Source organism: Panulirus ornatus, chromosome 5, assembly GCF_036320965.1.
Source record: "Panulirus ornatus isolate Po-2019 chromosome 5, ASM3632096v1, whole genome shotgun sequence".
Classification (NCBI taxonomy): domain Eukaryota; kingdom Metazoa; phylum Arthropoda; class Malacostraca; order Decapoda; family Palinuridae; genus Panulirus; species Panulirus ornatus.
In genome coordinates, this window is record NC_092228.1 from 39,413,503 (window position 1) to 39,438,509 (window position 25,007).

General features: G+C 41.0%; 1 protein-coding gene across 3 annotated transcripts in view; it reads right to left on the reverse strand.

Moving 5' to 3' along the window:
• Window positions 1–25,007, reverse strand: part of LOC139748680 (cadherin-AgCad1-like) — a 305,223-nt gene that overhangs the window by 83,328 nt on the left and 196,888 nt on the right. For all 3 annotated transcript variants that reach the window (XM_071661965.1, XM_071661968.1, XM_071661967.1), the window contains 4 exons: window positions 23,592–23,692; window positions 13,455–13,593; window positions 10,017–10,127; window positions 9,367–9,557 (listed from right to left, as the gene is read on the reverse strand). In XM_071661965.1, the coding sequence (XP_071518066.1) occupies window positions 9,367–9,557; window positions 10,017–10,127; window positions 13,455–13,593; window positions 23,592–23,692 (542 nt within the window). The remainder of the gene's footprint in view (window positions 1–9,366; window positions 9,558–10,016; window positions 10,128–13,454; window positions 13,594–23,591; window positions 23,693–25,007) is intronic.

Below are 25,007 nucleotides of genomic sequence, written 5' to 3' on the forward strand. Positions count from 1 at the left end.
CCTTGCTCTTATTCACATTTACTCTTAACTTTCTTCTTCCACACACTTTACCAAACTCAGTCACCAGCTTCTGCAGTTTCTCACATGAATCAGCCACCAGCGCTGTATCATCAGCGAACAACAACTGACTCACTTCCCAAGCTCTCTCATCCCCAGCAGACTTCATACTTGCCCCTCTTTCCAAAACTCTTGCATTTACCTCCCTAACAACCCCATCCATAAACAAACATATACATATATATATATATATATATATATATATATATATATATATATATATATATATATATATTCATTTTTTATTATACTTTGTCGCTGTCTCCCGCGTTTGCGAGGTAGCGCAAGGAAACAGACGAAAGAAATGGCCCAACCCCCCCCCATACCCATGTATATACATACGTCCACACACGCAAATATACATACCTACACGGCTTTCCATGGTTTACCCCAGACGCTTCACATGCCTTGATTCAATCCACTGACAGCACGTCAACCCCGGTATACCACATCGCTCCAATTCACTCTATTCCTTGCCCTCCTTTCACCCTCCTGCATGTTCAGGCCCCGATCACACAAAATCTTTTTCACTCCATCTTTCCACCTCCAATTTGGTCTCCCTCTTCTCCTCGTTCCCTCCACCTCCGACACATATATCCTCTTGGTCAATCTTTCCTCACTCATTCTCTCCATGTGCCCAAACCACTTCAAAACACCCTCTTCTGCTCTCTCAACCACGCTCTTTTTATTTCCACACCTCTCTCTTACCCTTACGTTACTCACTCGATCAAACCACCTCACACCACACATTGTCCTCAAACATCTCATTTCCAGCACATCCATCCTCCTGCACACAACTCTATCCATAGCCCACGCCTCGCAACCATACAACATTGTCGGAACCACTATTCCTTCAAACATACCCATTTCTGCTTTCCGAGATAATGTTCTCAACTTCCACACATTCTTCAAGGCTCCCACGATTTTCGCCCCCTCCCCCACCCTATGATCCACTTCCATGGTTCCATCCGCTGCCAGATCCACTCCCAGATATCTAAAACACTTCACTTCCTCCAGTTTTTCTCCATTCAAACTTACCTCCCAAATTGACTTGACCCTCAACCCTACTGTACCTAATAACCTTGCTCTTATTCACATTTACTCTCAACTTTCTTCTTTCACACACTTTACCAAACTCAGTCACCAGCTTCTGCAGTTTCTCACATGAATCAGCCACCAGCGCTGTATCATCAGCGAACAACAACTGACTCACTTTCCAAGCTCTCTCATCCACAACAGACTTCATACTTGCCCCTCTTTCCAGACTCTTGCATTTACCTCCCTTACAACCCCATCCATAAACAAATTAAACAACCATGGAGACATCACACACCCCTCCCGTAAACCTACATTCACTGAGAACCAATCACTTTCCTCTCTTCCTACACGTACACATGCCTTACATCTTTGATAAAAACTTTTCACTGCTTCTAACAACTTGCCTCCACACCATATATCTTAATACCTTCCACAGAGCATCTCTATCAACTCTACAATATGCCTTCTCCAGATCCATAAATGCTACACAAAAATCCATTTCCTTTTCTAAGTATTTCTCACATACATTCTTCAAAGCAAACACCTGATCCACACATCCTCTACCACTTCTGAAACCGCACTGCTCTTCCCCAATCTGATGCTCTGTACATGCCTTCACCCTCTCGATCAATACCCTCCATAAATTTACCAGAATACTCAACAAACTTATACCTCTGTAATTTGAGCACTCACTCTTATCCCCTTTGCCTTTGTACAATGGCACTATGCAGCATTCGCCAATCCTCAGGCACCTCACCATGAGTCATACATACATTAAATAACCTTACCACCAGTCAACAATACAGTCACCCCCTTTTTTAATAAATTCCACTGCAATACCATCCAACCTGCTGCCTTGCCGCTTCATCTTCCGCAAAGCTTTTACTACTCTCTCTGTTTACCAATCATTTTCCCTAACCCTCTCACTTTGCACACCACCTCGACCAAAACACCCTATATCTGCCACTCTGTCATCAGACACATTCAACAACCTTCAAAAGGGCAAATGAGAGTTGGGTGAGAGACTATCAGTAAATTTTAGGAGAATAAAAAGATGTTCTGGAAGGAGGTAAATAGGGTGCGTAAGACAAGGGAGCAAATGGGAACTTCAGTGAAGGGCGCAAATGGGGAGTGATAACAAGTAGCGGTGATGTGAGAAGGAGATGAATGAGTATATATATATATATATATATATATTCATTTTTTATTATACTTTGTCGCTGTCTCCCGCGTTTGCGAGGTAGCGCAAGGAAACAGACGAAAGAAATGGCCCAACCCCCCCCCCATACCCATGTATATACATACGTCCACACACGCAAATATACATACCTACACGGCTTTCCATGGTTTACCCCAGACGCTTCACATGCCTTGATTCAATCCACTGACAGCACGTCAACCCCGGTATACCACATCGCTCCAATTCACTCTATTCCTTGCCCTCCTTTCACCCTCCTGCATGTTCAGGCCCCGATCACACAAAATCTTTTTCACTCCATCTTTCCACCTCCAATTTGGTCTCCCTCTTCTCCTCGTTCCCTCCACCTCCGACACATATATCCTCTTGGTCAATCTTTCCTCACTCATTCTCTCCATGTGCCCAAACCACTTCAAAACACCCTCTTCTGCTCTCTCAACCACGCTCTTTTTATTTCCACACCTCTCTCTTACCCTTACGTTACTCACTCGATCAAACCACCTCACACCACACATTGTCCTCAAACATCTCATTTCCAGCACATCCATCCTCCTGCGCACAACTCTATCCATAGCCCACGCCTCGCAACCATACAACATTGTTGGAGCCACTATTCCTTCAAACATACCCATTTTTGCTTTCCGAGATAATGTTCTCGACTTCCACACATTCTTCAAGGCCCCCAGAATTTTCGCCCCCTCCCCCACCCTATGATCCACTTCCGCTTCCATGGTTCCATCTGCTGCCAAATCCACTCCCAGATATCTAAAACACTTCACTTCCTCCAGTTTTTCTCCATTCAAACTTACCTCCCAATTGACTTGACCCTCAACCCTGTCGAACCTAATAACCTTGCTTTTATTCACATTTACTCTCAAGTTTCTCCTTTCACACACTTTTCCAAACTCAGTCACCAACTTCTGCAGTTTCTCACTCAAATCAGCCACCAGTGCTGTATCATTGGCGAACAATAACTGAATCACTTCCCAGGCTGTCTCACCTCCAACAGACTGAATACTCGCCCCTCTCTCCAAAACTTGTATTTACCTCCCTAACCATCCCATCCATAAACAAATCAAACAACCATGGAGACATCAAGCACCCCTGCCGCAGACCAACCTTCACTGGGAATCAGTCACTCTCCTATTTTCCTACTTGTACACATGCCTTACATCCTTGATAAAAACTTTTTACTGTTTTTAGCAGTTTACCTCCCACAACATATACTCTCAAAACTTTCCAAAAAGCATCTCTATCAATCCTATCATATGCCTTCTCCAGATTCATAAATGCCAAATACAAATCCAACTGTTTTTCTAAATATTTCTCACACATTCTTCAAAGCAAACACCTGATCCACACATCCTCTACCACTTCTGAAACCATGCTGCTCTTCCCCAATCTGATGTTCTGTACATGCCTTCACCCTCTCAATAAATACCCTCCCATACAATTTTCCAGAAATACTCAACAAACTTATGCCTCTGTTGTTTGAACACTCACTTATCCCTTTGCCTCTGTACAATGGCACTATACAACCATTTCACAAATCTTCAAGCACTTCACCATGATACATACATGCATTGAATATCCTTATCAACCAATCAACAAGACAGTCACCCCCTTTTTTTAATAAATTCAACTACAATACCATCCAAACCCATCATCTTGCCAGATTTCATGTTCCACAAGGCTTCCACCACCTCTCTCTTCACCAAACCATTCTCCCTGACCCTCTCACTTCATACACCACCCTGACCAAAACACCCTACATCTGCAACTCTACCATCAAACACATTCAACAAACCTTCAAAATGCTCACTCCATCTACTTCTCACTTCATCACTACCTGTTATCACTTCCCCCCTTGTCCCCTTCAATGATGTTTCCATTTGTTCTCTTGTCTTTCACATGTTATTTACCTCCTTCCAAAACATCTTTTTATTCTCCCTAAAGTTTAATGATGCTCTCTCAGCCCAACTCTCATTTGCCCTCTTTTTCAACCCTTGCACCTTCCTCTTGACCTCCTGCAACGTTCTTTTATACATCTTCCAGTCAATTGCACTCCTTCCTTGTAAGTCTATTCCAAATGCCTCTCTTTTCTCTTTCACTAACATCTCTACTTTTTCATCCCACCACATTAATGAGCACATTTAGAAAAAAAATAAAAATATAAGATCTAATGAATGAGTTAGAGCAAAATAAAAAGTGTCAAAAGTGAGCCATATGAACTGTATGAGAAGCATTACCAATCAACACTTCTCACTTACCCAAATCTCTGCCAGTGTGTAAATATTTATGATTATATATAATCAATAAATGAGGCTGTCTTTAGTCTTACACTTTTTTTACTGCTTTTTTTACTGCTTTTGTTCATAAATAAGCCCTCTATAATATTTTTTTTCTTTTTTTGCTTTGTCGCTGTCTCCCGCATTAGAGAGGTAGCACAAGGAAACAGACGAAAGAATGGCCCAACCCACCCACATACACATGTACATGCATAAACATCCACACACACAAACATACATACCTATACATCTCAACGTATACATATATATACACACACAGACATATACATATATATACACACACAGACATATACATCTATACACATGTACATAATTCATACTGTCTGCCTTTATTCATTTCCAATCGCCACCCTGCCACACATGAAATAACAACCCCCTTCCCCCTCATGTGCACGAGGTAGTGCTAGGAAGACAAAAAAGGCCCCATTCATTCACACTCAGTCTCTAGCTGACATGTAATAATGCACCGAACCACAGCTCCCTTTCCACATCCAGGCCCCACACAACTTTCCATGGTTTACCCCAGACGCTTCACATGCCATTGACAGCACGTCGACCCCGGTATACAACATCGTTCCAATTCACTCTATTCCTTGCACACCTTTCACCCTCCTGCATGTTCAGGTCCCGATCACTCAAAATTTTTTTCTCTCCATCTTTCCACCTCCAATTTGGTCTCCCACTTCTCCTCGTTCCCTCCACCTCTGACACATATATCCTCTTGGTCAATCTTTCCTCAGTCATTCTCTCCATGTGACCAAACCATTTCAAAACACCCTCTTCTGCTCTCTCAACCACACTCTTATTATTACCACACATTTTTCTTACCCTATAATTACTTACTCAATCAAACCACCTCACACCACATATTGTCCTCAAACATCTCATTCCCAGCACATCCACCCTCCTCCACACAACTCTATCCATAGCCCACACCTCACAACCATACAACATTGTTGGAACCACTATTCCTTCAAACATACCCATTTTTGCTCCCCGAGATAATGTTCTCGACTTCCACACATTCTTCAAGGCTCCCAGAATTTTCACCCCCTCCCCCACCCAATGATTCACTTCCGCTTCCATGGTTCCATCCGCTGCCAAATCCACTCCCAGATATCTAAAACACTTCACTTCCTCCAGTTTTTCTCCATTCAAACTTACCTCCCAATTGACTTGACCCTCAACCCTACTGTACCTAATAAACTTGCTCTTATTCACATTTACTCTCAACTTTCTTCTTTCACACAATTTACCAAACTCAGTCACCAGCTTCTGCAGTTTCTCACATGAATCAGCCACCAGCGCTGTATCATCAGCGAACAACAACTGACTCACTTCCCAAGCTCTCTCATCCACAACAGACTGCATACCTGCCCCTCTTTCCAAAACCCTTGCATTCACCTCCCTAACAACCCCATCCATAAACAAATTAAACAACCATGGAGACATCACACACCCCTGCCACAAACCTACATTCACTGAGAACCAATCACTTTCCTCTCTTCCTACACGTACACATGCCTTACATCCTCGATAAAAACTTTTCACTGCTTCTAACAACTTGCCTCCCACACCATATATTCTTAATGCCTTCCACAGAGCATCTCTATCAACTCTATCATATGCCTTCTCCAGATCCATAAATGCTGCATACAAATCCATTTGCTTTTCTAAGTATTTCTCACATACATTCTTCAAAGCAAACACCTAATCCACACATCCTCTACCACTTCTAAAACCACACTGCTTTTCCCCAGTCTGATGCTCTGTACATGCCTTCACCCTCTCAATCAATACCCTCCCATATAATTTCCCTGGAATACTCAACAAACTTATACCTCTGTATTTTGAGCACTCACCTTTGTCCCCTTTGCCTTTGTACAATGGCACTATGCAAGCATTTCACCAATCCTCAGGCACCTCACCATGAATCATACATTCATTAAATAACCTTACCAACCAGTCAACAATTTTTGCATGGAAATAGTGCAAATGACTGGGAGATGTATAAAAGAAAGAGACAGGAGGTCAAGAGAAAGGTGCAAGAGGTGAAAAAGAGGGCAAATGAGAGTTGGGGGGAGAGTGTATCATTAAATTTTAGGGAGAATAAAAAGATGTTTTGGAAGGAGGTAAATAAAGTGCATAAGACAAGGGAACAAATGGGAACTTCAGTGAAAGGGGCTAATGGGGAGGTGATAACAAGTAGTGGTGATGTGAGAAGGAGATGGAGTGAGTATTTTGAAGGTTTGTTGAATATGTTTGGTGATAGAGTGGCAGATATAGGGTGTTTTGGTCGAGGTGATGTGCAAAGTGAGAGGGTTAGGGAGGATGATTTGGTAAACAGAGAAGATGTAGTAAAAGCTTTGCGGAAGATGAAAGCCGGCAAGGCAGAGGGTTTGGATGGCATTGCAGTGGAATTTATCAAAAAAGGGGATGACTGTATTGTTGACTGGTTGGTAAGGCTCTATAATATTGTGTATACTAAAAAGCAAATATATTAACTTCAGTATTACATAGAAACTCACCTCCCTGGTTCCATCCTCTACCATGTCCACTCCCAGATATCTAAAACACTTCACTTCCTCCAAGTTTTCTCCATTCACACTCACATCCCAACAAACCAATCTTTCTCTGCACTGCTAAACCTAATATCCTTGCTTTTATTCATATTTTCTCTCAACTTTCTCCTTTCACACACACACTTCCAAACTCAAACACCAAATTCTACAGTTTTTCACTTGAAGCTGCCATCAACGCCCTGTCTTATGCAAACAACAACAAATGACTCTACCTAGATCCCTTCATCCCCTACAGATGGCATACCTGCCCCTCTCTCCAAGACACTTGCATTTATCTCCCTCACCATCCTACCCATAAATAAATTGAACAGCCATCGTAACATCAGAAAATCCTGCCACAGACCTCTCCTCATGTGGAACATTTCAACATCCTCTCTACCTACATACACACATACCTTATTCTCTTGATAAAAACTTTGCACAGCTTGCAATAGCTTTTTCCTAAACCATAAATTTGATATAACTTCTACAAAGCATCTCTATCGACCTGGTCATATGCTTTCTCTAGATTCATAAATGCCACATACAAATCCCTCCAGTTAAGTATTTCTCATACACATTCTTCAAAGCAACAACTGATCCTCACATCCTCACCACTCATAAAATCGTATTGTTCCTCCCCAGTCTGATGCCTTATACATGCCACCTCCTTCTTAATCACCACTTCCACACAACTTACCAAGTGCACTCAACAAACTTATACCTCTGTAATTCAAACATTCATCTTTGTTCCATTTGCTTTTATATAATGGCATTATACTTGCATCTTGCTAATCTTTGGGCACCTCACCTTGATCCATCTACACACCAAAAATCCTAACTAAACAATCAACAAGACAGTTTTATGAAATTCAATTGCAATACCATCCTCTCCAGCCACCTTGTCATATTTTATCTTATGCAAGTCTTTTACCACCTTTTCTCTTTTCACCAAACCATTTGCCATAACTCTTACTTCACAAACCCCCCAACCCAAACACACAGCATCTGCCACCCTACTTCACAAACCCCCCAACCCAAACACACAGCATCTGCCTCCCTATGATCAAACATATTCAACAACCTTCAGAGCACTCACCCCTTCTCCTCTTCACCCCATCACTGCCTGCTCCCACTTCTCCATTTGCTCCCTTCACTAATGTTCCCATTTGTTCTCTTGTTTTCCTCTAAATCAACCTCCCCCAAAATCTTATTCTTCCTAAATTTTGCTGATACTCATTCAACCTAACACTCATTTGCCCTCTTTTTCAACCCCTGCACACTCTTCTTGACCTCCTCCTGCTTTCTCTTGTACATCTCCCAATCATTTGCACTCATTCCCTGTAAGTCCTGCCCTTATACCTCTCTTCTCTATTTTACTATCTACTTTGCTTCATCATGCCACCACACACTACCCTTCCACAAGCCACACATTTCATTTAAATATGCATGCAATGCTTCCCTAAATACTTCCCATTCCTTAACTACTCTCCTAGCTTCATTTACTCACCTTTTTCCATTCTAAACACATTCTCTCATGGTATTTCTTCACAAAATTCTCTTTTCCAAGCTCACTAACTTTCACCATTATTTTCTAACCCACATGATATATTTTCCAAAAACCTCTACAAATCTTCACCCCTCACCTCTAACAGACAATGATCAGACATTCCATCAGCTGCCCCTCTCAACACATTCCATCAGCTGCCCCTCTCAACACATTCTCATCCATGAGTCTCTCTTTTGCATGTCTACCAATAATACACACTAACCCAATAATACACACTGACCATATTTCCTTTTCACCCACATATACTTAAGTATATCCCTCTCTTTAAACCAGGTATTCCCAATCATCAGTCATTTTTCAACACACAACTAAACAAGTTGTTCACCATCTCTATTCAATTTACAGATGGATATCATCCTTTTCAAATAACAAGTGGAGTTCACATTTCTGGTATAAAAGAAGAAGAATAATTTGCTTCAGCAAGGTGGACATACACAAAAGAAAGCATAAAAATACTTAACAGATGCAGACCTTTGACTTACCCCAAAGTCTACCAGAAAATTTGCTTTGAAACTGCTAAAAACTGTAGGAAATCCTGTGGCTACTAAAACTTTGAGCAATATGCACAGACTGATGGACAGGACAAGCCCAAAGCTAAATGCTTAATCCACTTTCATTACAATGGATACTTACATAGAGAGTATTGTTTCTTACAGGCATTTCATCTATGTCTATGAGCCCAGAGTCATCATTGCCATTAAATACATTTATGGCTATGAGATACTCTGATTTTTTTTCACGGTCTAAGCCATCAGGTTTGTTCCTTAGATGAATTATCCTCTTAGTATTGTCATCATCCAATTTGAAGTCATTGGTGTCCCCCCCTGAAAGATGCAAATTAAAAAGTATGAGACTGAACAGAAAATCATTTTTGCCAATGTGAATATGTGATAAATTAAAAAGCATGAGACTGAACAGAAAATCATTTTTGCCAATGTGAATATGTGATTATCACCATATTCAAATGAAACACTGCATAAAACAGCAATGCAACCAAATGTTGCACTTCCAAATGTTCTGTATGTGGTGGAGGTGGTGGCGGAAAAGAATGTTTCAAAGCATAGATTACTGAGGAGTTCATGAGCCTCACAATTTCATTACAGCATCAGTGTGTACACAGTTGTTAGGTGGAACATATACATTTTCTATTGATAAGCTTTTCAATACAGTTTCTGCAGTCTAATACATGCATATCATTGATAAACTTTTTAAATCAGTTTCTGATGCCCGTCACCAATCATCCTATATTCTTTCAGTGATTTACCAATTTTTAGTGCACCTACCTGCAATATGGTAGTACACTTTATTATAATTAATGATGTCTTCAGGGTCCACACCCACATTGTCCATGTCAGTTGCTTCTTTAAAACTTGCAGAAACATCTGGTTCATTCTCTGTTGCCCAAAACAAAGTCATCAACACATGCACTTAATATAAGAATTTGTATTTATCGTATATGTCATCATTATCATACAACATAAGATTATGAAAATTACATCGGGACAACAGCAATAAAATCACTGGAAGTCCTTAATTAACCTTATCAATGCATTCCTGGAAAACACAGCTTTAAGCATAACGATATTAAATAAAAAGCATAAAATACTAGTCAAAATGGATTTTCTCTTTCATTATTTATATTTATATTTTGCTTTGTCGCTGTCTCCCGCGTTTGCGAGGTAGCGCAAGGAAACAGACGAAAGAAATGGCCCAACCCACCCCCATACACAATGTATACACACACACGTCCACACACACAAATATACATACCTATACATCTCAGTGTACACATATATATATACATACAAAGACACATACATATATACATACCCATGCACACAATGCACACTGTCTGCCCCCATTCACTCCCACTGCCACCTCGCCACACATGGAATACCTTCCCCCTCCCCCCTCATGTGTGTGAGGTAGCACTAGGAAAAGACAACAAAGGCCCCATTCGTTCACACTCAGTCTCTAGCTGCCACACAATAATGCCCGAAACCACAGCTCCCTTTCCACATCCAGGCCCCACACTACTTTCCATGGTTTACCCCAGACGCTTCACATGCCCTGATTCAATCCACTGACAGCATGTCAACCCCGGTATACCACATCAATCCAATTCACTCTATTCCTTGCTTGCCTTTCACCCTCCTGCATGTTCAGGCCCCAATCACTCAAAATCTTTTTCACTCCATCTTTCCACCTCCAATTTGGTCTCCCACTTCTCCTCGTGCCCTCCACCTCTGACACATATATCCTCTTGGTCAATCTTTCCTCACTCATTCTCTCCATGTGCCTAAACCATTTCAAAACACCCTCTTCTGCTCTCTCAACCACGCTCTTTTTATTTCCACACATCTCTCTTACCCTTACATTACTTACTCGATCAAACCACCTCACACCACACATTGTCCTCAAACATCTCATTTCCAGCACATCCACCCTCCTGCGCACAACTCTATCCATAGCCCACGCCTCGCAACCATACAACATTGTTGGAGCCACTATTCCTTCAAACATACCCATTTTTGCTTTCCGAGATAATGTTCTCGACTTCCACACATTCTTCAAGGCTCCCAGGATTTTCGCCCCCTCCCCCACCCTATGATTCACTTCTGCTTCCATGGTTCCATCCGCTGCCAGATCCACTCCCAGATATCTAAAACACTTTACTTCCTCCAGTTTTTCTCCATTCAAACTTACCTCCCAATTGAATTGACCCTCAACCCTACTGTACCTAATAACCTTGCTCTTATTCACATTTACTCTTAACTTTCTTCTTTCACACACTTTACCAAACTCAGTCATCAGCTTCTGCAGTTTCTCACATGAATCAGCCACCAGCACTGTATCATCAGCGAATAACAACTGACTCACTTCCCAAGCTCTCTCATCCACAACAGACTGCATACTTGCCCCTCTTTCCAAAACTCTTCCATTCACCTCCCTAACAACCCCATCCATAAACAAATCAAACAACCATGGAGACATCACACATCCCTGCCACAAACCTACATTCACTGAGAACCAATCACTTTCCTCTCTTCCTACACGTACACATGCCTTACATCCTCGATAAAAACTTTTCATTTCTTCTCACAACTTGCCTCCCACATCATATATTCTTAGTTCCTTCCACAGAGCATCTCTATCGACTCTATCATATGCCTTCTCCAGATCCATAAATGCTACATACAAATCCATTTGCTTTTCTAAGTATTTCTCACATACATTCTTCAAAGCAAACACCTGATCCACACATCCTCTACCACTTCTGAAAACACACTGCTCTTCCCCAATCTGATGCTCTGTACATGCCTTCACCTTCTCATATATATGATTTGACAAACCACCTCCCTACCCTTTTTTAGACTGAACATCATGCAAACTAGTATCTTACTCCTTACCAAATACAAGTCAACCAAGCTCCTACCTGCCCCGTCATCTCATTTCTGTACTATGCATATTTATGTACATCATGTTTGAAGTAAGTATTTGCAACCATCATACCTGTTGTTGCACAATTAAATGAATCAGTGTCATTTGAATATGAGATCTCATATCCTACTATAACTCTCTCATCTCCTCTGTCCTCCAACAATTCATTCGTCATCCATCACACAAACCTTCTCCATTTCTCTTTTGAATGCTCTCCATAAGGCATCTTTAAGGCCCTCTTCTTTATCATTATAATGTGCATCTGCAACCATTACAGTTGTTCTCATTCTTTCATACTTGAATTTTGTAGGCCCTGCTCCATAAAAAAGGTAGAGTGTGTCCTGAAATGAAAATGGAATGCCTACAACCACTTTTAATAAGAGTTGCACATTTCTATGGGTGACTGGAATGTGAGAAGAAACATGGATGAATTTAGGGAATAGAAGATACAGATACTCTCAGAAAGGGAAACTGAAATATGTTAGGTATGAAACAAGAGTAAGCATTGGTGGGACCTCTGAATGGAATGGAGTGTATGGTGTGAGTATGGCTTACAAGATAATACAAGATAAAATGTGGCACTGTTAACAAAGGATGAATGGTTTGAAAAGATATCAACTTGCAAGTAAGTTGATGCATGAATTATGGATGGAAAGTTCAAGGATAATAGGTTCAAAGAGCATACCTATAACTCATAAGATAAATTCTCATTACATCTCTGTCACATGTGACCTTTTCCAAAAACTTGGAACAATTATTCATTTTATTCCTCCTATGCTCTCAACACTGTCTGTGTCTATACTTCAGATTTACATGTCACAATGAGTTCTAAGATTTTACTATTAATGCAATATATGGTTTAAAAAGATGGTATAAACCCCTCAATGGATGAATGAATATCTGTAAAGCTTCTGTATTATGTCTTACCTGCTACAACCAGTGCCAGATTCAATCACAAAGTGGAACTATCATAAGTATTTTCATAATAATTTTGATATCATGATAAATGTGCTATCAAGAAGTATACTCAGAAGCACCTTTAATCTTTTTTTTCAAATCAAAAAATGATTAATAAAGAGGAAAGTTTTATTTGTCCTTCATCTATTCTTTAGTTTTATGCTTCCTTCTGTCTAATAGTTGACAACAATAATTATCTAAAAATCAAAATAATTATAAATGAAAAATATAGTATGCATCTAATTCACCCACAAGCTCCCATTACTGGCTAATGTTTCTTTGCACACAGTAACATAAATGCATCAGCAAATTGAATCACTTACCAACCATGTACAGAGTTTCATCACATAATCCCACGAGGCAGAAGTATGGCGGAAATTCAAAATCATTGGACACTATCACCTGCACCACTGAACTACTATTCTTGGGAGGATTTCCAAAGTCAACAGCATACAAGGACAGCTGGCAAGAAAGAAGTTTTCATTCAGGAGGAAAATTGAAAGCACACAAGGTTCATATGAATGGAAGTGCAGTGAATGTAGGAATGCAGTCATGTATGAATGTGTCTAAAATTTTCAGATAACTACCATTAAAGGTTGTAGAATCACTAGATGGATACAAGGTAGGAAGTGAGATACAGAATAAAAAGGGCAATGTATGGTGGAACAAAGATATCAGAAATGCTGTGGAGGAGAAGAAAAAGGCATATGGTAGACTGCTCAACAGCAATGTACCAGTGAAAGTTCAGCAAAGGAAAAAGGAAGAATACAAAATAGACTCAGATTGGGGTGTCTAAATGTGTGTGGATGTAACCAAGATGTGAAAAAAGGAGAGATAGGTAGTATGTTTGAGGAAAGGAGCCTGGATGTTTTGGCTCTGAGTGAAATGAAGCTCAAGGGTAAAGGGGAAGAGTGGTTTGGGAATGTCTTAGGAGTAAAGTCAGGGGTTAGTGAGAGGACAAGAGCAAGGGAAGGAGTAGCACTACTCCTGAAACAGGAGTTGTGGGAGTATGTGACAGAATGTACGAAAGTAAATTATCTAATAATATGGGTAAAACTGAAAGTTGATGGAGAGAGATGGGTGATTATTGGTGCATATGCACCTGGGCATGAGAAGAAAGATCATGAGAGGCAAATGTTTTGGGATCAGCTTAATGAGTGTGTTAGTGGTTTTGATGCACAAGACCGGGTTATAGTGATGGGTGATTTGAATGCAAAGGTGAGTAATGTGGCAGTTGCGGGAATAATTGGTATTCATGGGGTGTTCAGTGTTGTAAATGGAAATGGTGAAGAGCTTGTAGATTTATGTGCTAAAAAAGGACTGGCGATTGGGAATACCTGGTTTAAAAAGCGAGATATACATAAGGCATATGATAGAGTTGATAGAGATGCTCTGTGGAAGGTATTAAGAATATATGGTGTGGGAGGCAAGTTGTTAGAAGCAGTGAAAAGTTTTTATCGAGGATGTAAGGCATGTGTACGTGTAGGAAGAGAGGAAAGTGATTGGTTCTCAGTGAATGTAGGTTTGCGGCAGGGGTGTGTGATGTCTCCATGGTTGTTTAATTTGTTTATGGATGGGGTTGTTAGGGAGGTAAATGCAAGAGTCCTGGAAAGAGGGGCAAGTATGAAGTCTGTTGGGGATGAGAGAGCTTGGGAAGTGAGTCAGTTGTTGTTCGCTGATGATACAGCGCTGGTGGCTGATTCATGTGAGAAACTGCAGAAGCTGGTGACTGAGTTTGGTAAAGTGTGTGGAAGAAGAAAGTTAAGAGTAAATGTGAATAAGAGCAAGGTTATTAGGTACAGTAGGGTTGAGGGTCAAGTCAATTGGGAGGTGAGTTTGAATGGAGAAAAACTGGAGGAAGTGAAGTGTTTTAGATATCTGGGAGTGGATCTGTCAGCGGATGGAACCATGGAAGCGGAAGTGGATCATAGGGTGGGGGAGGGGGCGAAAATTCTGGGAGCCTTGAAAAATGTGTGGAAGTCGAGAACATTATCTCGGAAAGCAAAAATGGGTATGTTTGAAGGAATAGTGGTTCCAACAATGTTGTATGGTTGCGAGGCGTGGGCTATGGATAGAGTTGTGCGCAGGAGGATGGACGTGCTGGAAATGAGATGTTTGAGGGAAATGTGTGGTGTGAGGTGGTTTGATCGAGTAAGTAACGTAAGGGTAAGAGAGATGTGTGGAAATAAAAAGAGCGTGGTTGAGAGAGCAGAAGAGGGTGTTTTGAAATGGTTTGGGCACATGGAGAGAATGAGTGAGGAAAGATTGACCAAGAGGATATATGTGTCGGAGGTGGAGGGAACGAGGAGAAGAGGGAGACCAAATTGGAGGTGGAATGATGGAGTGAAAAAGATTTTGTGTGATCGGGGCCTGAACATGCAGGAGGGTGAAAGGAGGGCAAGGAATAGAGTGAATTGGAGCGATGTGGTATACAGGGGTTGACGTGCTGTCAGTGGATTGAGTCGGGGCATGTGAAGCGTCTGGGGTAAACCATGGAAAGCTGTGTAGGTATGTATATTTGCGTGTGTGGACGTGTGTATGTACATGTGTATGGGGGGGGGGGGTTGGGCCATTTCTTTCGTCTGTTTCCTTGCGCTACCTCGCAAACGCGGGAGACAGCGACAAAGTATAAAAAAAAAAAAAAAAAAATACATAAGTATACGTATGTAAGTAGGAGAGATGGCCAGAGAGCGTTATTGGATTACGTGTTAATTGACAGACCTGCGAAAGAGAGACTTTTGGATGTTAATGTGCTGAGAGGTGCAACTGGAGGGACGTCTGATCATCATCTTGTGGAGGCTAAGGTGAAGATTTGTATGGGTTTTCAGAAAAAGGAGAGACTGAGTAAAGAATGGAAAAAGGTGAGAACAATGGAAGTAAGGGGAGTGGGGGAGGAATGGGATGTATTTAGGGAATCAGTGATGGATTGCGCAAAAGATGCTTGTGGCATGAGAAGAGTGGGAGGTGGGTTGATTAGAAAGGGTAGTGAGTGGTGGGATGAAGAAGTAAGATTATTAGTGAAAGAGAAGAGAGAGGCATTTGGACAATTTTTGCAGGGAAAAAATGCAATTGAGTGGGAGATGTATAAAAGAAAGAGACAGGAGGTCAAGAGAAAGGTGCAAGAGGTGAAAAAGAGGGCAAATGAGAGTTGGGGTGAGAGAGTATCATTAAATTTTAGGGAGAATAAAAAGATGTTCTGGATGGAGGTAAATAAAGTGCGTAAGACAAGGGAGCAAATGGGAACTTCAGTGAAGGGTGCTAATGGGGAGGTGAAAACAAGTAGTGGTGATGTGAGAAGGAGATGGAGTGAGTATTTTGAAGGTTTGTTGAATGTGTTTGATGATAGAGTGGCAGATATAGGGTGTTTTGGTCGAGGTGGTGTGCAAAGTGAGAGGGTTTGGGAAAATGATTTGGTAAACAGAGAAGAGGTAGTAAAAGCTTTGCGGAAGACGAAAGCCAGCAAGGCAGCAGGTTTGGATGGTATTGCAGTGGAATCTATTAAAAAAGGGGTTGACTGTATTGTTGACTGGTTGGTAAGGTTATTTAATGTGTGTATGACTCATGGTGAGGTGCCTGAGGATTGGCGGAATGCGTGCATAGTGCCATTGTACAAGGGCAAAGGGGATAAGAGTGAGTGCTCAAATTACAGAGGTATAAGTTTGTTGAGTATTCCTGGTAAATTATATGGGTGGGAATTGATTGAGAGGGTGAAGGCATGTACAGAGCATCAGATTGGGGAAGAGCAGTGTGGTTTCAGAAGTGGTAGAGGATGTGTGGATCAGGTGTTTGCTTTGAAGAATGTATGTGAGAAATACTTAGAAAAGCAAATGGATTTGTATGTAGCTTTTATGGATCTGGAGAAGGCATATGATAGAGTTGATAGAGATGCTCTGTGGAAGGTATTAAGAATATATGGTGTGGGAGGCAAGTTGTTAGAAGCAGTGAAAAGGTTTTATCGAGGATGTAAGGCATGTGTACGTGTACGAAGAGAGGAAAGTGATTGGTTCTCAGTGAATGTAGGTTTGCGGCAGGGGTGTGTGATGTCTCCATGGTTGTTTAATTTGTTTATGGATGGGGTTGTTAGGGAGGTGAATGCAAGAGTTTTGGAAAGAGGGGCAAGTATGAAGTCTGTTGTGGATGAGAGAGCTTGGGAAGTGAGTCAGTTGTTGTTCGCTGATGATACAGCGCTGGTGGCTGATTCATGTGAGAAACTGCAGAAGCTGGTGACTGAGTTTGGTAAAGTGTGTGAAAGAAGAAAGTTAAGAGTAAATGTGAATAAGAGCAAGGTTATTAGGTACAGTAGGGTTGAGGGTCAAGTCAATTGGGAGGTAAGTTTGAATGGAGAAAAACTGGAGGAAGTATAGTGTTTTAGATATCTGGGAGTGGATCTGGCAGCGGATGGAACCATGGAAGTGGAAGTGGATCATAGGGTCTGGTAGCCTTGAAGAATGTTTGGAAGTCGAGAACATTATCTCGGAAAGCAAAAATGGGTATGTTTGAAGGAATAGTGGTTCCAACAATGTTGTATGGTTGCGAGGCGTGGGCTATGGATAGAGTTGTGCGCACGAGGGTGGATGTGCTGGAAATGAGATGTTTGAGGACAATGTGTGGTGTGAGGTGGTTTGATCGAGTAAGTAATGTAAGGGTAAGAGAGATGTGTGGAAATAAAAAGAGCGTGGTTGAGAGAGCAGAAGAGGGTGTTTTGAAATGGTTTGGGTACATGGAGAGAATGAGTGAGGAAAGATTGACCAAGAGGATATATGTGTCGGAGGTGGAGGGAACGAGGTGAAGTGGGAGACCAAACTGGAGGTGGAAAGATGGAGTGAAAAAGATTTTGAGTGATCGGGGCCTGAACATGCAGGAGGGTGAAAGGCGGGCAAGGAATAGAGTGAATTGGATCGATGTGGTATACCGGGGTTGACGTGCTGTCAGTGGATTGAATCAGGGCATGTGAAGTGTCTGGGGTAAACCATGGAAAGTTCTGTGGGGCCTGGATGTGGAAAGGGAGCTGTGGTTTTGGGCATTATTGCATGACAGCTAGAGACTGAGTGTGAACGAATGGGGCCTTTGTTGTCTTTTCCTAGCACTACCTCGCACACATGAGGGGGAGGGGGATGGTATTCCATGTGTGGCGAGGTGGCGATGGGAATGAATAAAGGCAGACAGTGTGAACTGTGTGCATGGGTATATATGTATGTGTCTGTGTGTGTATATATATATGTGTACATTGAGATGTATAGGTATGTATATTTGCGCGTGTGGACGTGTATGTATATACATGTGTATGGGGGTGGGTTGGGCCATTTCTTTCGTCTGTTTCCTTGCGCTACCTCGCAAACGCGGGAGACAGCGACAAAGCAAAATAAATAAATAAATAAATAACAAAATATTTACGTGGAATGTTAAGAACCTGATAAGGGAAAGCAAAAAAAGAGTAGATAAAGATTTTGGAATGAAGTTAAGTGGAAAGCTTTGGGATAATAAGAAAATACACTGGAAGGAGGTGAAAAAGGAAAGAGGTGGATGTAAGAGTGTAAATGTTGATGTGAGAAGTAAGGTCGGGGAGTTGCTGAATCAAAAGGAGGAAGTGAAAAGATGGAAACAGTATTTTGAAGAACTAAAGAAAGAGGTAGAAGGAGAGGCAGCAGCTGTTACACGCATGCATATGGAGGATGGAAAGAAGAGGATACAAGTGCAAGGGCCTATAGCAAAAAAGGAGGTAAGACGGGAAATAATGAGGCTGAAGGTAGGAAAGGCACCTGGAAAGGATGGGGTTACAGCTGAAATGCTGAGGTATGGAGGAGAAAGTGTGATAGAGTGGATGCATCTTATATGTAATTTAGCATGGAAACAGAAGGTTGTGCCTGAGGATTGGATGAAAGCTACTATCGTTCCTTTACTTAAAAGAAAAGGTGCTAAGGGTGTATGTAGCAATTATAGGGGAACAAGCTCTTAAAAAATACAAGAAAAAATGTATGCAAGAATATTAAATGATGGAGTGATGGAAGTGACTGAATAGAGTAAGTGAAGAGCAAGGTGGTTTTAGGAAAGGTAGGGGATGTATGGATCAGATTTTTGTAATACAGATGACCACGGAAAAGTACATAACGAAAGGTAAGAAGTTGTATGCAACTTTTATGGATCTGGAGAGAGCATATGATAGAGATGAGTGGAATGCTTAGTGGGATGTGTTAAGAATATATAGTATAGAGGGACAACTATTGGATGGTGTGAAAGCCTTCTGTAGAGGAGCAAATGCATGTGTAAGGGTGGATGGATAGCTGAGCAAAAGTTTTGGGATACATGTAGGTGTGAGGAAGGGCTGTATGATGTCACCATGGGTGAAAGGCGTGCAAGGAATAAAATGAATTGGAACGATGTGGTATACCGGGGTTGACGTGCTGTCAATGGATTGAACCAGGGCATGTGAAGTGTCTGGGGTAAACCATGGAAAGTTTTGTGGGGCCTGGATGTGGAAAGGGAGCTGTGGTTTCAGTGCATTATACATGACAGCTAGAGACTGAGTGTGAACGAATGTGGCCTTTGTTGTCTTTTCCTAGCGCTACCTCGCGCGCATGCAGGGGAAGGGTTGTCATTTCATTTGTGGCAGGGTGGTGACAGGAATAAGGGCAGACAGTATGAATTATGTTCATGTGTATATATGTATATGTCTGTGTATGTATACGTTGAGATGTATAGGTATGTATATGTGTGTGTGTGGACGTATATGTATATACATGTGTATGTGGGTGGGTTGGGCCATTCTTTCGTCTGTTTCCTTGCGCAACCTTGCTAACGCAGGAGACAGCGACAAAGTATATTAAATAAATAAAATAAAAAATATATATATAATGGGGAGGTGATAAGAAGTAGTGGTGATGTGAGAAGGAGATGGAGTGAGTATTTTGAAGGCTTGTTGAATGTGTTTGATGATAGAGTGGCAGATATAGGGTGTTTTGGTCGAGGTGGTGTGCAAAGTGAGAGGGTTAGGGAGAATGATTTGGTAAACAGAGAAGAGGTAGTAAAAGGTTTGCGGAATATGAAAGCTGGCAAGGCAGAGGGTTTGGATGGTATTGCAGTGGAATTTATCAAAAAAGGGGGTGACTGTATTGTTGACTGGTTGGTAAGGTTATCTAATGTATGTATGACTCATGGTGAGGTGCCTGAGGATTGGCGGAATGCTTGCATAGTGCCATTGTACAAAGGGGATAAGAGTGAGTGCTCAAATTACAGAGGTATAAGTTTGTTGAGTATTCCTGGGAAATTATAAGGGGAGGATATTGATTGAGAGGGTGAAGGCATGTACAGAGCATCAGATTGGGGAAGAGCAGTGTGGTTTCAGAAGTAGTAGAGGATGTGTGGATCAGGTGTTTGCTTTGAAGAATGTATGTGAGAAATACTTAGAAAAGCAAATGGATTTGTATGTAGCATTTATGGATCTGGAGAAGGAATATGATAGAGTTGATAGAGATGCTCTGTGGAAGGTATTAAGAATATATGGGGTGGGAGGCAAGTTGTTAGAAGCAGTGAAAAGTTTTTATCGAGGATGTAAGGCATGTGTACGTGTAGGAAGAGATGAAAGTGATTGGTTCTCAGTGAATGTTGGTTTGCAGCAAGGGTGTGTGATGTCTCCATGGTTGTTTAATTTCTTTATGGATGGGGTTGTTAGGGAGGTGAATGGAAGAGTTTTGGAGAGAGGGGCAAGTATGCAGCCTATTCTGGATGAGAGAGTGTAGGAAGTGTGTCAGTTGTTGTTCTCTGATGATACAGCGCTGGTGGCTGATTCAGGTGAGAAACTGCAGAAGCTGGTGGCTGATTCAGGTGAGAAACTGCAGAAGCTGGTGGCTGATTCAGGTGAGAAACTGCAGAAGCTGGTGACTGAGTTTGGTAAAGTGTGTGAAAGAAGAAACCTGACAGTAAATGTAAACAAGAGCAAGGTTATTAGGTACAGTAGGGTTGAGGGACAAGTCAATTGGGAGGTAAGTTTGAATGGAGAAAAACTGGAGGAAGTGAAGTGTTTTAGATATCTGGGAGTGGATTTGGCAGCTGATGGAACCATGGAATTGGAAGTGAATCATAGGGTGGGGGAGGGGGTGAAAGTTTTGGGAGCTTTGAAAAATGTGTGGACGTCGAGAATATTATCTTGGAGAGCAAAAATGGGTATGTTTGAAGGAATAGTGGTTCCAACAATGTTATATGGTTGCGAGACGTGGCCTATAGATAGAGTTGTGCGCAGGAGGGTGGATGTACTAGAAATGAGATGTTTATAGACAATATGTGGTGTGAGGTGGTTTGATCGATTAAGTAATGAAAGGGTAAGAGAGATATATAGTAATAAAAAAAGTGTGGTTGAGAAAGCAGAAGAGGGTGTTTTGAAATGGTTTGGTCACATGAAGAGAATGAGTGAGGAAAGATTGACAAAGAGGATATATGTGTCAGAGGTGGAGGGAACGAGGAGAAGTGGGAGACCAAATTGGAGGTGGAAAGATTGAATGAATAAGATTTTGAGTGATCGGGGCCTGAACATGCAGAAGGGGGAAAGGTGTGCAAGGAATAGAGTGAAATGGAACGATGTGGTATACCAGGGTCGACATGCTATTAATGGACTGAACCAGGGAATGTGAAGCGTCTGGGGTAAACCATGGAAAGTTCTGTGGGGCCTGCATGGGGAAAGGGAGATGTGGTTTCGGTGCATTATACATGACAGCTAGAGACTGAGTGTAAACGAATGTGGCCTTTGTTGTCTTTTCCTATATAATAATAATAATAATGATAATAATAATAATAATAATAATAATAAGTCAATTGGGAGGTAAGTTTGAATGGAGAAAAACTGGAGGAAGTAAAGTGTTTTAGATATCTGGGAGTGGATCTGGCAGCGGATGGAACCATGGAAGCGGAAGTGGATCATAGGGTGGGGGAGGGGGCGAAAATCCTTGAAGAAGCCTTGAAGAATGTGTGGAAGTCGAGAACATTATCTTGGAAAGCAAAAATGGGTATGTTTGAAGGAATAGTGGTTCCAACAATGTTGTATGGTTGTGAGGCGTGGGCTATGGATAGAGTTGTGCGCAGGAGGATGGATGTGCTGGAAATGAGATGTTTGAGGACAATGTGTGGTGTGAGGTGGTTTGATCGAGTAAGTAACGTAAGGGTAAGAGAGATGTGTGGAAATAAAAAGAGCGTGGTTGAGAGAGCAGAAGAGGGTGTTTTGAAATGGTTTGGGCACATGGAGAGAATGAGTGAGGAAAGATTGACCAAGAGGATATATGTGTCAGAGGTGGAGGGAACGAGGAGAAGTGGGAGACCAAATTGGAGGTGGAAAGATGGAGTGAAAAAGATTTTGTGTGATCGGGGCCTGAACATGCAGGAGGGTGAAAGGAGGGCAAGGAATAGAGTGAATTGGATCGATGTGGTATACCAGGGTTGACGTGCTGTCAGTGGATTGAATCAGGGCATGTGAAGCGTCTGGGGTAAACCATGGAAAGCTGTGTAGGTATGTATATTTGCGTGTGTGGACGTATGTATATACATGTGTATGGGGGTGGGTTGGGCCATTTCTTTCGTCTGTTTCCTTGCGCTACCTCGCAAACGCGGGAGACAGCGACAAAGCAAAAAAGAAAAAAAAAATGATAATAATAATAATGACAATAATAACCTGTATAAGAATGGTGGATGAATGGAGTAGAATAATTGAGGACATGGTTAATGCACGCAGCATACATAAAGTTAAGAACTTGATTGATAGTAATAAGACAGTAAAGACTGTTCAAGAGATGGGGCCCCACAAATGTAAACTCCCTTCCCATACCTCAAGCAGCAAAAATAGGTAATTACACACACACAAAAAAAATATTTCTTTTTTATATCTAAGTCCTTCCATTTGCAAGAAAATCTTTATCAAACCTAGAAGGAAGTGATCCAAATTACAAAAGACTGAGTACTGGCACACAAGAGTTATCTGGAGAAAAAAAAATTTGGAAAAAAAAATACCCAAGGAAATCCAAAAACATCTGCAGAGTAAGGTGGAATAACTAGGAAGGTCAGGGGATGTGACTGAAATGGATGGTTATATGAACTGACATAAACCTTTAAAAAAATTCTGTATAACTTGCTGTTATCCAGAAGTATTTGTATAGGTTCAACTTTGGGTTCAGAAGTTCTGGAAATATTTTCTTTCCACAACAGCAGCCCTATAAGCAAAGAATATTTGCAGTTAACATTATTAATATAAGACTACACAAGCCCATCTGGCCTATTGTGAGGGCTGCTAAATCCTATCCAAGGATAAGTTTCTATGCTGCACTCACCATATGGTAATACCACAGCATTCAGAGATCAATAAACAGGCAAATACTAATTGTCCCATCCCTAAAAGCACATGGAAAAGGAAATTTCTCACTCAACAAAAAAAAAAAAAATATCAAGGCAGAATAACAATATTACAGGGTATAAGCACCTACATTGTACATTCCTCCTTTCTCCTTGTCAATCTTCTCAGTGACATATAAAGCATACCTGTCACTTTTTTGTTTTATTACAAATGCTCGCATCTGACCTTCACCTATAATGATAAAAGGAAATTTATAGATTACATATCAGATACATGACCCAACATGTTATGAAACTACTATAAAATCTATCATAATAATAAGCAATCTGAAATTTATTATCTAAACATGAAATATCTATAAAATGAATAGTTAAAGGCTTATGTAACGGGAAGAGAGAAGGCAAAGAATAATTAACTTCATTAATAATTAAACTTTGGAATTAGAGAAAGGCACCAGCAGGATGAACATCAACTGAGTTATTATACTTTACACCATCAAAATTTTTAGAAATTTTGCCATTATTACTTTCTAATGTACTTGCCCTATGATAAAAATAACTAATGGCTCAAAAAGAAATTTTTCAATAAAAAGATAAATCAACTCATTCAATATAGTACAACACTACTAAATTTGTCATTTTCCATGAAAAGGTGCTTGAGAAGGATAGATGAAATTTCCTAACATTGAGCAAGAGATTTATAAACCTTACAAGGTAAACTTATAACTCAAAATGCTAGGATTCTTGCAAGGCCAACTTAACATTTTTGAATTGTATATCTAAAATGCCATCTCCCACTTTTCAGCAAGGTATCCTTTGTAAAAGATCTCATGCATCCCTATCAATAAGCAAGTCCATATACTTTTACATACACACTGGTGTTGTCAGACTCCACCTGCTCAAAGTTACACTGTGAGTGAAAATTCTCCTTTGGTAAGGCTCTATCACTGGGAGTTCAGTCCTGTCAAAGAGCTTCTCACTCCAAAGGAGTCTATATTTCCTTGCCACTTGTAGCAGTACAGCCTTGAGCTGCAGGAGCCTTTCGAAAGTCCTGTGTAATGCTAAGGTTCTTCCACAAAACTGGTCCTGGGGTAATCACGAATAAATTAAATGCATAAAATTACTAAAACACTCTCTTATCCCAGGGAAGTACCACCATTTTGCCAACCAATGAGTCTCTGACATCTTCTTGCTGAAAATCCAAATATCCTTTTCATATATCTGGCTGCACTTAATCACATCTCCAAACACACTCCACTGCATGTGCAATCTAATATTTGTACTTTCCATGGTTATCTTTAGAGTGCTAACAGCTTACTTAACTTTAAATACTACAGTAACTCAGCATCCTTCACTCCCTACACACTGTTCACTTCTTGCACTTGGATTCTCTTTTCTCAACATACATCACTCCTCAGATCATCCAAATTTTAGGCAACCATCCATTATGAACCTCTAACTCATTCCTAAATTTATCCTAACCCATAGCATTTTATCTGATTAAATGGATGCAATTTGAAGACAGTAAACAGAGTTTTAAAAAGATA